Genomic DNA, 15,576 nt, shown 5'->3' on the forward strand with positions numbered 1-15,576 from the left:
TGTTCCACAGAGAGGGGACAGGAAGTGTGAAGACTCTGAAGATAGAATGGTGTGGCACGTTCAAGCAACAGAAATAAAGATGGCACATTGGCTGGAGGTTAAGGGGCCAAGTGGAGTGTGGTTAAGGACCACTTCCAGAGGTGAGTGAGAGAAGCAGTTAGTGCCAGAGTAGGAGAGACATGCAGGGCATCATAAGGAGTTTGGGTCTCTTTCTACAGGCAATGGGAAGCCATTGGAGAGTGCCAAGCAGGAGAGTGACATGACCCAACTTCTATCATTGAAATAGCATTCTGGGGCTTCCCTGGTGGCGCAGTGGTTGAGAGTGCGCCTGCTGATGTAGGGGGCGCGGGTTCGTGCCCCGGTCCGGGAGGATCCCACATGCCGCGGAGCGGCTGGGCCCGTGAGCCATGGCCGCTGAGCCTGCGCGTCCGGAGCCTGTGATCCGCAACGGGAGAGGCCACAGCAGTGAGAGGCCCGCGTACCGCAAAAAAAAAAAAAAAATAGCATTCTGGCTGCTGTAGAGAAGGGAGAGAGACAAAGGGAGATATAGATGGCATATGGCAAGAGCGGAAGCAGGGAGAACCTCAGGGAGCTAGTCCATTGAGGGATGATGGGGACTTCAGTTAGAACCATAGCGGGAGAGAGAGAAGGAAGTGGATGTTTTCTTGACTGATTCCATTTCAGCTGTGTAGATGGATACTTCCGCTCATGCCCGTTTTCTGAAATACGCAGCTATGGTCGTATGAATTTAGACATTTGGAGAAACCTCAAACCACTTGAAAAAATACATCTGGAGCATTTTTTTTCTTTTCTTTTTTGGCTATTTGTATTGTGAGGTGGTTGCAATGTAACTTTCTCTAGTTGCTCTCATGACATTCATTGCTGACCTTTGACCCCTCTGTCCTCTTTCCCAGGTCGTCCCATTCCACCTACATCCTCGTCTAGCCTCCTCCCATCTGCTCAGCTGCCTAGCTCCCATAATCCTCCACCAGTTAGCTGCCAGATGCCATTGCTAGACAGCAACACCTCCCATCAAATCATGGACACCAACCCCGATGAGGAGTTCTCCCCCAATTCATACCTGCTCAGAGCATGCTCAGGGCCCCAGCAAGCCTCCAGCGGTGGTAAGGAAACTGTGGTGTCTGAACATGTTGTGTGTGTGACAGTCTCGAGTGTCCTGCAAAATGACAACTCTGAAACAAGGGCTGGGGAGAAGGTGGTGTGGGGAGCGGGGAGGTGAAGCGCGCTTGTCGTTTGGTGGCATTGCAGTTCCAGAGTATGTTTGTTTAAAGGCTGCAGTTACTGAAGAGGCATTGCTTAGCTGAACAGAGTGGGAGGAATTGGCCCACCGCTGCATGTGAGAGTATGCAGGTCTCAAGGGGGAAGTGCAGAGAGACGATGGAATATTGAATGCTGTATTACTACAATTCTGGTCATAGCCAAGTGACCCCGGACACCCTCACGGGCCCAGTGTGTGTGCATCTCAGATCTCTTGTTTTTTTGATGGTTGGCTTCTGACTCTTTCTTGCTTGTTTAGATGATTTTGCGATTAAAATGTGTTCCCTTGACATGAATGCTGAATGTCTGGCCAAGTCTGAAGTGTTTGGGGGGTGACCTCTCCTCTAACCCTCTATTTGTCCCACTTCACTTGAAATTAACAAGCTGATCGCGTGGTACCATGATATATACTGCCTCTAAATCCCTGGTTCTCATGGTGATTTTCACATTCACAGAGCAAAGGGACTGCTCACAGCGTTCCATTCCCTTTTTGAGGATTTTGTGGTACCCGCCTCAGTTCCAGATCTCTAAATCTTAGATGGAATTGTCCCAGGTCCCACACTAGCCCTGTCTTATTTCAATCTCTGCTGTTGGTGGTATGTTCACAAAACATGTGAGTGTCGGAATGAGCAATATCTAGGGTTAAGCACCCATGGGCCCAAGGAGAGACATTTGCAAAAATTCACTGCTTCCGACCCCAAGGCTTTGGAGTTATCTTTTGAGTTGGCCACTCGTGGTGTTCCTTAGCATGTCCCATCAAAAGCAATCCAGAGCTTTCCATGCCAAGAGTGTTTCTTGATGGGATTGTGTTTTAGCTCCACCCATGAGTATATGCCACCAGTGGCCTCAACCTCTACAATTACAGAGGACCTCGTAAATACATTTAAGATGATTCATTCAGGAGATGGAATGATGTACTGCTACTTATGATGGCCTATGCCCTTCTTCAAAGCCAGGCCTGATATATTTAGTAAACTCATATTCTTTTTCAAAAAAAATTACCTAATCAAATCTCTCATCAAATGAGCAATCCATTGTTGATATTATAAAGGCCTTTAATCTACCATAAATCTTTATTAGAACTCATCAGAACTTCTAGTTTGAGAGAAATGTGATTATGGCACTCTTAAAATGACATTACATCATTGGGGTGATTGGTTTATCATTTGGAGAAGAGACATCAATCATGACTAGCGTAACCACACAGTAAATGAATTCAACCTTTCTACCGCGGAACAATGACACTGTAATTGCTCAAAATCAGGCTTAGAATGAAATCGGAAAATGCTCTTTCTTCAAATATGATGTTAACTTAATGGAATATATTATGAAAAATCATGTTTGAGGAAATACTATATAATTAAAAATATGTGGAAATATATTCCCTTTTTTCCTTTCATCAGAACCTGATTTTAGCTACAGGATCTTTTTTTTTTTTTTTTTTTTTTTCTGCAGAGATTGTGTTGCATTTAATTGAACTATCCTCGCTTATGTTTTGCTGCCTTTTATTTCATACTATGTAATTGTGATGAATATTGTATTATAAAGTACAAGACGCTTTTGAAATGAGGCACACCTGCTGATAGCTTTTTAAAAAAGATGATTATTAGCAAGAAAATGAGCTTTTAAAAACTATATCCTTTTATGCATATATGTATACCCAAGCCAAGTTGATTTCCATAAGAGGGGTCAGTTCTTAATCTCAGGGCTGTCTAGAATGTTTGCTTAGTAATAACGCTGTGAGTGATTTCTTTTCTTTTGGACGTTGTATCAGATTGTGAGTGGTTGATAGGGAGTTTTTGTTGATTTTCTGCCTAATCAAGACCTCATTTTGGTGGACACAACAGATGTGTGTGTTCAGAGTCAAACTTATCCATTTTTTCATCACTCACACCAATTTGTTCGGCTCACTTAAGATTGATAGCAATTTAAGCTTCAGTAACGGCAAAATACCACAGACAATTTGAGGGTCCATTTTCATCCCACACAAGAAGTACCGTGATACGATTTCTTCACCCTTAGGGGTGAAGACACCAATGTTCAACATCCTTGTTTTCAGGGGGATACTTACCTGAGAACTGGTTAAAGCTCCGGCCAACACGCAGCCATTCAAAATTCTTGACTCTGGCCTAGCGCTGAAGTGAGTGCAAATCAAGTTCAAATGTGTGTGGTCATGTGTGTGTGTGTGTGTTCACGTGTGTGTGTGTGCGTTGCAGAATGGATTTGGGGTCCAGGACAAATTGGGGATTCTATCAAGATCTGAATGCAGTTGCCATGAATTTAAATTTGACATAAAGGATTGAAAATAGAATTTGACACAGAAGGTGCAAAGTACAGAGCCGCGCCTGGGTGTTCTGAATTGAGTTTGATGAAAAGGGGCTGGATTTTTCGGTCGGTGCGGAGGCACAAAGCAAGCGACCATGTGATTGATTATGTTATGTTTAGCTGGTTAATAACACAGAACTTTTGAATTTGGTCTCTTGGCAATGACCTTGTGCTTTGAAGATCTGGTCCAGTTTGGTCTTCGCCTCTTTCTTAGGTGAAATAAAACCCCTTCCAACACTTTCTTCAGCCCATATATGACAGTAAAAGAATTATTTCCTGCTGTCCTCTTATTGTTGCTGTTATGACTTGACGTTAGTGAAGCCCATCATTAGGAGAGTGACTGCACTCATTTCCTGCCCAAAGAGTCTCTGTTCTAAAGAGACAAACTGGACATAAACTGTACGACTAAAACGTTTTTGACATGAACACCTCCTCAAAGCAACAAAAAAATTTCACCTTTATGGTTCCACCGTCATTATTTTCTATGACTGTAGTGCATTCTTTAGTGGACGGTACTAAAACCTTGGCACCTTTGCGGCCAAATTGCTCTCACCTTCAATCTATGCCAATCGTGCAGATACCCAGGTATAGCTAGTGAGATGCTTAGAAGAGGAGCGTTTCCCATCACCTCAAGCATTTTCTTCCAGATGGCTGAACTCCAGCAAGTGGCTTATCCCGTGTTCTGACCTTCTGCCAGGACAGGTCAGCTTCAGAGATGTTTCTTGTCTATAGCAGCATACTTTCAAATCTATGAAATAACTCACCTGGAAGAAAAAATCTGGATCTCAGTGGCAGCATAATGCAGGCTCCTGCCGATGGACAAATAAGACTACCTTCCAAATCAGAATGGGGTTTGCACTTTGCTCTCAGAATATGGGCAGAAAATACCCGGCCAGCCACATTATGGTCTAAAAGCATTGGCTTACCTCCTCCACTCTAAGAGGTTGAGTTTTCGTTTTCTTGAAAGTCTAAATAGAAGGAGTTTGGAATACTCATTAGTAACATCAAATGATACAGAAGAAATGTAACCAGTATGCCTCTGCCAGGACCCTTTCCATAGGTTCTGTGTGGCAAAGGAGCTGTCCCTGCGGGAGAGTGTCAGTTTGTTAAAGTGCATTGAAAGTGCCCAGCTTTTTTTTTTTTTTATAACATCTTTATTGGAGTATAATTGCTTTACAATGTCGTGTCAGTTTCTGCTGTATAACAAAGTGAATCAGCTATACGTATGCATCTATCCCCATATCCCCTCCCTCTTGCGTCTCCCTCCTACCCTCCCTATCCCACCCCTAGGTGGTCAAAAAGCACCAACCAGCTCTTTTTCAAAAAGCAACGCCTTGGTTAATTCTAAAGAACGTAATACTTCAAAACAGCAAGCTCCCGGTTCCCTAGAGTGGTCCAGGAATTCAATTGCCTAGCTAATTTAATGATTCTCTTGTTTATCTGGCATCATAAAGCAAAAGACCTTTACTCATTCAATAATTCAGCCATCCATTCATTCATTCATTCCTTTTCTTACATCTTCCCTGTAATTTGTGACAGCTTATAACAATTTTTTTTAAACTGGAGAGCTATAAAATGATACAGTAAAGATAAAGGGAAAAATCTAGGGGGAAGAACGTACACGTAGGCTTATATACTATACATAAAGTCCTGTTCCGTTATTTAAGATAGAAAACTTGATTCTAAGCTTCCTAGAAACCAGAGCAAAAAGAGAAAGAGCAAAGCTGCACAACATCTGTGAGATAAAAGCAAATCAACTGACAGCATCGGGGAAATTCTGTGAATGCTTATAGTGAGGCCAGCAAGAAATCTCTCTTCCAGGAGATGATGTGTGCATTCCAGATGAACGATTCTCAGGAACATGCCATAATTCATACGCTAAAGAATATCCTGTCAAAATGTCTTATAACCTCCCTCCACATAAGCCATAGAGAATATTTTCACTTAAAAAACCATTCTACTAAAAAAAAAAAAAAAAAAAAAAATTCTACTAATGCACCAGAATTGCACAGCCCAAGGGCAAAACTTGACTTGGTCCATCCATAGACCTTAGTTCTATAAAGGAGCGTGTAAACCGTATGGCCCATAGACAATAGACCTTAAATATCATTGCTCATAGCTAAATATTTACAGGAATTAGCCAACTTTGGGGTGATAGTCGCCCCCCAGAACCTGAAAACCAGATGTTCTATGTTACAGATTTGTCTTGACAGCCACGGAGAAGTGAGAAATGATATCCTCTCCTGAACACTAAAGCACTGCCCTAGACAGCCTCACTCATCTGGCTTCTCCCACCATCCACGGGGCTGGATGTGGGATGAGGAAGAAGGGGGGGGTGCACAGAAATTTTTTAAGTTAATGAAAGGTCTTCCCCTTATATATTTTAGGTTTGGGGAAGAATTTTTCCTTTCATATGTTACAAATTTTCTTGCCTCCTTAAACAGATTATGCCCACTATAATTTAATTTAGTTTAGGATTTCCTGAATAGCTCACAGCAATTCTTATGCGTATGGGTGATTGGACTGTGCTGATAATACGAAGTCATTTTCTTTTAGAAGTCGTTCTACACCGTGAAGCTGTTTATCCGACCTCTTTTAAGGTCCCGCATTTTAACTTTAGTCTGTTCTTTCTAGGCTGTTGTTTCTTCTCTCAGCTTCACTTCATGACGCAGAAACCTCCGCTGGAGGATTCCTGGTGTCAGTCCACAATAGATGCTCAATAAGTATTTATTAAATAAATGAATTAATTAGTGTCTTCAGTAACTGCTAAATGTAATGTTTTTCATCATGTATGAATGAAGAAAATGGATCCTAATGGGGAAGGAAGGCAGGTTAGACTATCCCAGCTCAGGGAAATATACTTATTTTACAAAACATATTCAATATACCTATTTTTTGTTTTGTTTTGTCTGTTTTTCTGTGCTCTAGAACTTTGTAGATCGTCTTTAAATGAGAAGGTTTTGAAAAATACTTTTTGTACATATCATGACAAGTAGTGGCAGAGCCAACGTAAGGGCCCCAGAGGGGGCCCCAGGTGGGAGCCTCAGTCAAAGGAGTCCTCACCTGTCTGGGAGAGATTTCATTCTTCACTCTTGATTTGGGCGTCAGGAAATCGAGTCCACACGTCATTTCCTCTCCCAAATTGGATTTGTTTTATGCATGAGTCCCTTGGTTCCCATTTCTCCTCCATCAACTTGGATGTTGGGGTCAGATGTTCAGAGCTACCTGTAATCCCCTTCTGGTTCCAGGCGTTGGTTTGGCCACCTCTCCTCCAGAGGGGTTCCCAGCATACCAGCAGCATGGAGTAAGTCCTGGATGCCATCTCAAGGCTGAGTAGGGCACACTCACCCCCTACTCCTGCCCTAAATGCAAAGCCCATGGGATTGGCTCTCAGCCCGAGGCCTTCTTCTCCCTCCATGCTAGCTATTATGCTGAGCATTTTATATACCTTACTTCATTTACTTTCATTTAACCGCCACCACATCCCAGTGCAGCAAGAATCGCCATCATACCCATTCTATTGATGAGAAAACTGTGGCACAAAGAAGTTAAGTGACCAAAGTCACAAAACTGGAAAATGAAGGGCCTGGGTTTCAAACCCAACCTTCCTAATTCCAGAGACTTTTCTCCCCACCCCTCTGTTAAATGTTCACCTCTAAAACATTTGTGTGGCTTATCGAAACAGAAGACAATGAATTCATTGCGTTAAGGGGCATGAGTTACAGTGTTCAGAAGGTTGGGAAAAAACTGACACAGCATCACAAAATACTCCTCACCTCCACTGCTTGGCAAACACACATCTCCCCTGACTCTTTCCAGAAGATTCTGGTTGAATAAGTTCAGGAGGAACCCAGGAACTGTGATTTCACTCCTCTCTTCGGATGATTCTTAGGGTCTGGCAAGTTTGGGAAGCATGAGTGTAATGGGAAGGCTCTAAAGCAGAAGCTGAAGAACTTAGTTTTTCTATACTCTGTCCCTGATTCAGTTCACAGCACGACCTTTAATAATCCTGTGCCTCAGTTTCCCTACCTGTCAAGGTTGAGCATTGCCCCGAAAGGTCTCTGAGCTTCCCTTCTTGCTATAACATTCTTCGTGTGTGTAAGTTCCTTGCATCCAGCTGGACCAGACTGTCCCCACGTTTATAGGCCCCCCCAAACCCCCCTTACTGCGTGGTGTGGATTTCACCCCATCCTCTAGGGCTTTGTCGAAATTGAGACCTACACAGTCATGCAAAGTAGCTGCTTGCAGTTTCCCTGCAGAAGCTGAGAAGCGTGGTTTGAGGGTCTGATGACACTTGGTTGAAAATGTCAATATCCATCCCAGCAGGCAGAAAAAGCAAGCACCTGTACCGCTGACCTGGGCTCCCAGAGAGCCTCACCCCAGCCTCTGAAACAAGGTCTTCCACTCTGAGATTGGGAATTGGTAGTTCTCAGGGACTCTCTTGACATTGCTAAACAGAGGTTGGACCTTTTCTTGTTTTTATTTGTGCCTTCTTGTAATGCACTTGCGTGTGCATGTGTACACACACACAAACACGTAGTTTGTAGGTTCACCAATTTCCAGCCCAGCTAGGCCTGGGACTGCTGTTCTGCACCACAGCGCAAATGAGCACACAGGCAAGATGGACAGAGAATTCCTTTGGAGATGCGTAGCACAGAAGTGACATACAGCAGTGAGATGTTTCTTCTCAGCAAATAATCTTGCTATTGACAAAGTTCCCAAGGTCGATAAGCACTGTGTACCTTCTACCTCTCCATCTCTCTCCCTGGCTTCATGGTACATACAAGATGTCCTATATGTGACATCTTAACAGTTTCCTGCCCCTAACAATTTTTACCCAGAACTTCAGCTTCTCCCAATTTTTCTTCAAGACTACATTTAATTCTAACTAGCTTCTCCCATAATATTAAATAGCCATTTAAAAATGTGGTCCCAGGGCTTCCCTGGTGGCGCAGTTGTTGAGAGTCCGCCGGCCGACGCAGGGGACGTGGGTTCCTGCCCCAGTCTGGGAATATCCCACATGCCGCGGAGCAGCTGGGCCCGTGAGCCGTGGCCTCTGAGCCTGTGTGTCCGGAGCCTGTGCTCCGCAACGGGAGAGGCCACAGCAGTGAGAGGCCCACGTACCACACACACACACACACAAAAAAAGAATAACTGTAGTCTATACTAGTTTGATTCAAATCATAGCTCAGCCACTTTCTAACACTGTGATCGTGAATGACTTACTTCATCTATGCCTCGTTTTTTTTAATCAGTAAAATAGTAATAAAAGTCTACAACTCCTAAAGTTGTCATGAATATTAAAGGACATTCTGATGCCTCTGAATATCTTGAAAGGAGATTTAGATGGAAGAGAGATCAGGTTTGATGTTATTTATTTTTTACTTTAGCAAATACACTGTGATAACATATACATAACATGAAATTTACCTTTTTTTAAATATCATGTTTAAGTGTACCATTCTGCGGCACGAAGTACATTCCCATTGTGGTGCACCTGTCACCACCGTCCATCTCCAGAACTTTTTCATCTTCCCAACAGAAACTCTCTACCCGTTGAACACTAACTCCCTACTCACCCCAGCCCCTTGCAACCACCGTTTTACTTTCTGTCTCTATGAATTTGGCTACTCTACATACCTCAGATAAGTGGAATCACACAATATGTGTCTTCGTGACCAGCTTATGTCACTTAGTATAATGACTTCAAGATTCATCCATGTTGTGTCAGGTGTCAGAATTTCCTCCCTTTATAAGGCTGAATACTGTTCTTTTGTATCTGTATACATTTCAATTACATTCAAATACATTTCAATGATTCATTTATCAGTCACTAGACGCTAGGGTCATTTCCACCTTTTGGCTATCGTGATTCATACTGCTATGAGCACTGGTGTACAGATATCTGTTCGAGGACCAGCTCTGACTTCTTTTGGGTATATACCCAGAAGTGGAATCCCTGAATCGTATAGTAATTCTATGTTTAATTTTTTGAGGACTTGCCATACCATTTTCCATAGTGGCTATACCATTTTATTACCCCGCCAGCAATGCACAAGAGTTACAATTTCTCTTCATCCTTCTAACACTTGTTATTTTCTGTGTGTTTTTTTTTAAATAATTGCCGTCATAATGCATGTGAAGTGGTTTTGGTTTGCATTTACCTAATAATTAGTGATGTTCAGCATCTTTTCATGTACTATTGGCCATTTGTGTATCTTCTTTGGAAAAATGTTTATTCTGGTTCTTTGCCCACGTTGTAATCAGGTTGTTTGTTTTGTTGTCCTTGTTGAGTTGTAGGAGTTCTTTACATACACGCAGATCCCGTTTTACTGTGCTTTGCTTTATTGCATTTCACAGATATTATGTTTTTTACAAATTGAAGGTTTGTGGCAACCCTGAATCAAGCAAGTCTATTGGTGTCATTTTTCCAACAGCGTTTCCTCACTTCGTGTCTCTGTGTCACATTTTGTAATTCTTATTATATTTGATATGGTGATCCCTGATCAGTGATCTTTGCTGTTATTACTCTGACTCACTGAAAGCTCAGATGATCGTTAGCATTTTTTAGCAATAAAGTTTGTTTTTTGTTTGTTTGTTTTGTGGTATGTGGGCCTCTCACTGTCGTGGCCTCTCCCGTTGCGGAGCACAGGCTCCGGACGCGCAGACTCAGCGGCCATGGCTCACGGGCCCAGCCGCTCTGTGGCATGTGGGATCTTCCCGGACCGGGGCACGAACCCGCGTCCCCTGCATCGGCAGGCGGACTCTCAACCACTGCACCACCAGGGAAGCCCCTTAGCAGTAAAGTATTTGTAATTAAGGTATGTGCATTGTTTTTTTAGACATAATGCTATTGTACATTTAATAGACTACAGTATAGCATAAAGATAACTTTAAATGCACTGGTAGACAAAAAAATTCATGTAACTTGCTTTATTGCAATATTAGCTTTATTGTGGTGGTCTGAAACCAAACCCACAGTATCTTTGAGGTCTGCCTGTACTCTGGATATCAGTCACTTATTAGAAATATGATTTGGAAATATTTTCTTGAATTCTGGAGGTTGCCTTTTCACTCTGTCGAGTGTCCTTTGATGTGCACCAGTTTTTAATTTTGATGTTGTCCCACTTACCTATTCTCTTCCGTACCCTGTGCATTTAGTGTCATATAACAAACACTTGTAAGGGCTGGTTTTTTTTTTTTTTTTTTTTTTTTTTTTTCGGTACGCGGGCCTCTCACTGTTGCAGCCTCTCCCGCTGTGGAGCACAGGCTCCGGACGCGCAGGCTCAGCGGCCATGGCTCACGGGCCCGGCTGCTCCGCGGCACGTGGGATCCTCTCGGACCGGGGCACGAACCCGCGTCCCCTGCATCAGCAGGCGGACTGTCAACCACTGCGCCACCCGGGAAGCCCTGTAAGGGCTTATTTTATAGCAGCCATTGGTTTAATGATTTTTACATAGGGCAGCTCATTTAATCCTTCTTACCAATGAGAACAGGAAAATCAGCCCTTGACGCTGGGAATTGGCCTGACACTAGCGTCTGGGCATAAGTGCTGTTAGGAGCTGGCCTGGCATTCCCAGCTAGGTCATGGTGTTCTCCCCTTGAACCTAAGCAAGCTTACCGAATACCAGCATTCATCAAGACCTCTCTGTGGTTGGGATAAAGTGAAAGCAAGACCACGTCATAATCTTGCCTGAACACAGACAGAAAGCAAGTCACTATCCCACAGAAAAGTACAAAACACCCCCCTCTCCAGGCTGAAATGAGTGACTGTACTTTCTTTACCAATGGCAGTGTTAGCCTCTTCTAGTCAGTCTTCCTATAGATGAAATATATTGCGATCCAGTCAGGATGATTCCCACTGACTGACAGCACCAAATGGAGAGTGAACCGGTTTCTTTGGCCCCTCCCTAAAATCACTGACCGCGGCCCTCTCTAATACCCTCTACTGAAGCACCCCATGGTGCCCCACTGTGTATCTTCTCCCTCCTTGCAATGAGTTAATAAACCCATCTTTGTTTGGTTTGACCACAGTATGTTCCTAGTGGTGTTTTGGCTGGAGGACATTGACACCGTTATGCTGTGGGTTGGTATGATCTTCTGTTCAACACATGGGAAAACTGTGGAACAGAGAGGTTAAGTAACTTGCCCAAGGATACACAGTGAATCAGCAGTACAACAGGAACAAAGAAATCAGTCTCTAGCATGATAAGTATATAGAAATTTAAGTAAATATTTAAAAGACAGCTCCCAAAAAATTGGTTCAAGAAATAAAAAATAGTTATCATTTCCTACATGGCTCAGGTCTTAAACACTGAATAATGATGTAAGCATTATATCTGAAGGATGGGGCGATGGAAAAGTACATATGTGGATGGGGCAGGTAGAAGAAGAAGCCTAGATCTAGATTTTTCTAGTGAGAAGTTACTAGGTAATGCCTAAAATTGAAAATGCAAGAAATAGCAGCAAAGCCTGTTATTTATAGACCTGGAGATAAATACCAAAATAGTCAGCTAAAATAAAGGTAAATGTTGTTGCCTCTGGGAAAGAAGAAATTGGTGATGATGCAAAAGGATTGCTATTTTTGAAGCGAACGCTGTAGAACTATTCGATTCTTTAAACTATGCGCATTTTTTTTCTTTTGACAAAAAGAAAAGAATTTTAAAAGAAAGTACAAGAGATTGGTCACGCAAAACACTTAATACAGTGTTAGAACCCCAAATGGTAGCTGTTTAATATCATCAGACATATTTTCACTCAACAAACGTATGTTGATCAGAGGCTATGTCTCTGAGGTGATACCGGGCGATGCGAACTTGGAAGGTTGGGCACTGGAGCATTTTCATCAAATCTGTAGATTTGTCTTGTATCTGTTTATTAGGGAGCCCTGTGGAGCTGTTAGGGTTTTAGAGCTTTATCCCAACCCAGCCCCGAGCCCTGCTGAAAAATCCCAGGCTTAGGATGGCATGAGACAGAGAAGATATCCTAATGACTGTTCCTCCTCAGCACTAACCCAGTAGCCGTCTAGGTACAGGTCCCATATTTTCCCCAAAACTTTCCCAACCAGCTCAGCCCAACTCCAGCCAGAGTCAGAATTGCACAAGTATTATAGTCTGCCTTATTCAATTCAGCACCTCATTACATTCTGAATTGTAATATTCTCTTGGTATTTCATGCATAGAAGTCACTTGTGTCAACATTAAGTTGTCACCACTTCAAGACAAGGGTCATTTCTTTGGTCTCTTTGTATCATTTAGCCATTGGTACATGTTGAGATGAGCTAAGGCAGACTTATCGATCTAGCTTTCAAAGGACAGTGGTAGACTGGGGCAGCAAAAAGGTGGATGCATCCCCAGTTAAAGTCTTCCAACTTGGGCCAGTTGACTGAAGGTCACTGTAATGTTTTTACATCTGAGATCATCTGTGATTGTGGGTGTGAGCTTGATCACTGTTAGAAAGAACAGAAAAGGTACCCTAGGGCATGATGAGAAAAGAGGCATGTTTCTCCAATCTATTGTCTTCCTTGGATCTAAGGAATCTCTCTCTCTCTTCATTCTTTTTAGCAGCTGCTCTCCTGAGTTGATGGTGCTTTTGAGCACCATAGTTGTTTCTATTGATCACTTTTTGGTGGCACAGTCATAATCTAGGAAACTAGCCTGGTAGATGCATGGCCTTAGCATCTATACCAGTTTCCCAGGGCCACTGTTATAAGGCACCACGCACTGGGTAGTTTAAAACCACAGAAATGTATTCCCTTACAGTTCTAGAGGCTAGAAGTCTAAAATCAAGGTGCTGGCTGGTCCGTGCTTCCTGCAAAGGTTCTAGGGAACAATCTTTCCTTGTGTCTCCTCACTTCTAGTGGTTGCTGGAAATCCTTGGCTTTCCTCATTTGTAGTAGCATAGCTCAATTCCTGCCTCCATCTTCACGTGGCTCTCTTCTCCCTGTATGTGTCTCTGGGTCCCCAAATCTCTCTTTATAAGGAGACCAGTGATTGGATTTAGAGCTCACCCTAATCCAGTAAAACCTCATTTTAATTCCATCTGCAAAGACCCTATTTCCAGATAAGGTCATTTTCACAGGGACCAGGGGTTAAGACTTCAACATATCTTTTGGAGGAACACAATTCACCCACAGCAGAATCCAGCTGAATCCAAAGCAAGACAGAGCTACTAGACATTGGGCGTCAGAGTAGCGCTCAAAGCCTCCTGTCTTATTTCTGTGACATTGGAAGAAGCATCATCCCTCTTGCCTTCCTCCCACTTGTGTTCTAGATCCCATCTGCTCCCACCTTCACCCTGTGTTAAGGATCCCCTCTGGAGGATCTTTGCCAACAGGATTTAAATAAGTGGAGAATTACTCGTCTCCTTAAAAAGTTTCTTGAAAATGTTGTCTAGCCCCGCTCTACTTTCTCACTTTCCTTATACTCTGCAACCCCTTATTTTTACTTACTTAATAACTGCTTTTACGACATTCACAAATAGCCCCCATTTGCTAAATTTAATAAATATCTCATCATATCTTACATTTCCCTTCTTCACCGCTCCTCCCACCTTGAAATGCCATTTCCTTTGGCATCTACTGTTCCACATTCTCTTCATTCTTATTGCTATGTTTCTGGCCACTTCTGTCTTCCCATAGATGCCCCCTTCTCTGTTGCTCCCTTAAATGTCAGGGTATCTATAAACCCAGGCCCCCTTTCCTTTCCTTTTTATGCACTCTCCCATGGGTGATCATCTACACTCATAACTAAAATTAACTATCTATGAGTTTATCACCCTGATAATCCATTTCTCCAGGTCAAATCTTTTACCCGATATATCTAAATGTCCCCCGTATATTTCTGCTAGGATGTCCAGCAGGCAATTCAAATACAACAGCTCTGAAATGAAACTCAAAAATCTCAGCATATTTAATCCCAAACATATTCTTTCCATCTGATTCGTGTCTGGTATTCCTCGTCTCAGTGCATGCACTATCATCCAGTCAGTCGCTCAAGCCAGAAACCTAGGAACCAGGCTTTCTGTTCCTCAGTTCTACGGAGAATAAATTGCCAAACACTATCAAATTTGACTCTTAAATATTTTCGTATCCCTGCTACCACTACCCTAGCTCCAATTTCTATTATCTTTGGCCTGGAGACATAATTGATTCTAACTGGTTATTCTTTCTTTTTGTCTCTGTCATCTAATTCTTTCTCACATTTCAGTTAGCAGAGTTTCCGTAAAACGCGTATCTCAACACATCTCTCTGTTCCTTCAGACTCTTTGGGGGGACCCCTTGTTCCCTGGATATAGCCTATACATTTCAGCATATCACAGAAGGCTCCTATTCACGTCCCTATCCCCACCTCTCACTGTTCACCCCACTCCGTACATCGTTCCTGAATGTGGCACACTCGTGCTGTAGAGTCTTTGCATGTGGTGGTCTTTCCTCCGGGAAGCCTTCTGGTCTACCTGATCTGGGTTAGTCACCCTTCCATGGTTCCCCATGCTGTTATTGAACTCACCATCTGACTGAACTCAACACTGGATTTAAGCTCGTTGAAGACAAGAACCATACCTGCCTTGTGTCCCATTTTACTTTATGCATTTAGCTAGCACAGTGCCTGGCACAGAGCAGGTGCTCAATAAATATTAGGTGAATGAACAAATAAATAGGAACAAAGTCAGAGAATGGAGGAAAGGTGTGCAGAGACTATTTTCGATTTCCGAAGAATGGTCCAAGAAAGTAGTGGGGGCAGACCCTGGCTCACAGGCTGTTTTCCTCATCCTAGAAGAGGTAAAGAATTAAGAAGGCATTTCTGGTTGATGGAATATGCAGTGTGCATGGCAAAGAAAGCCAGAAGCAAGCAAAGAAAACCAGTATAGTTAATATTTCAACTCTAGAATCTGAATAAACCAGTAAAGTATAGAAAAACTATTTTGTGTGGTGCTTTAAAGTTCCAGGACCAGCTTTCCCCCTGATTTCCTCCG

At 42.9% G+C, this 15,576-nt stretch overlaps 1 protein-coding gene across 1 annotated transcript in view; it reads left to right on the forward strand.

Moving 5' to 3' along the window:
• Positions 1-889: 889 nt before the first annotated feature.
• TENM2 (teneurin transmembrane protein 2) overlaps positions 890-15,576 on the forward strand; it is a gene marked incomplete at its 5' end in the record, with an annotated part of 411,764 nt that continues 397,077 nt past the window's right edge. Inside the window, one exon of the mRNA XM_079918659.1 lies at positions 890-1,124. Coding sequence (XP_079774785.1) covers positions 890-1,124 — 235 coding nt within the window. The remainder of the gene's footprint in view (positions 1,125-15,576) is intronic.

This window comes from Stenella coeruleoalba (genome assembly GCF_951394435.1).
Source record: "Stenella coeruleoalba genome assembly, chromosome: 3".
Lineage (NCBI taxonomy): Eukaryota > Metazoa > Chordata > Mammalia > Artiodactyla > Delphinidae > Stenella > Stenella coeruleoalba.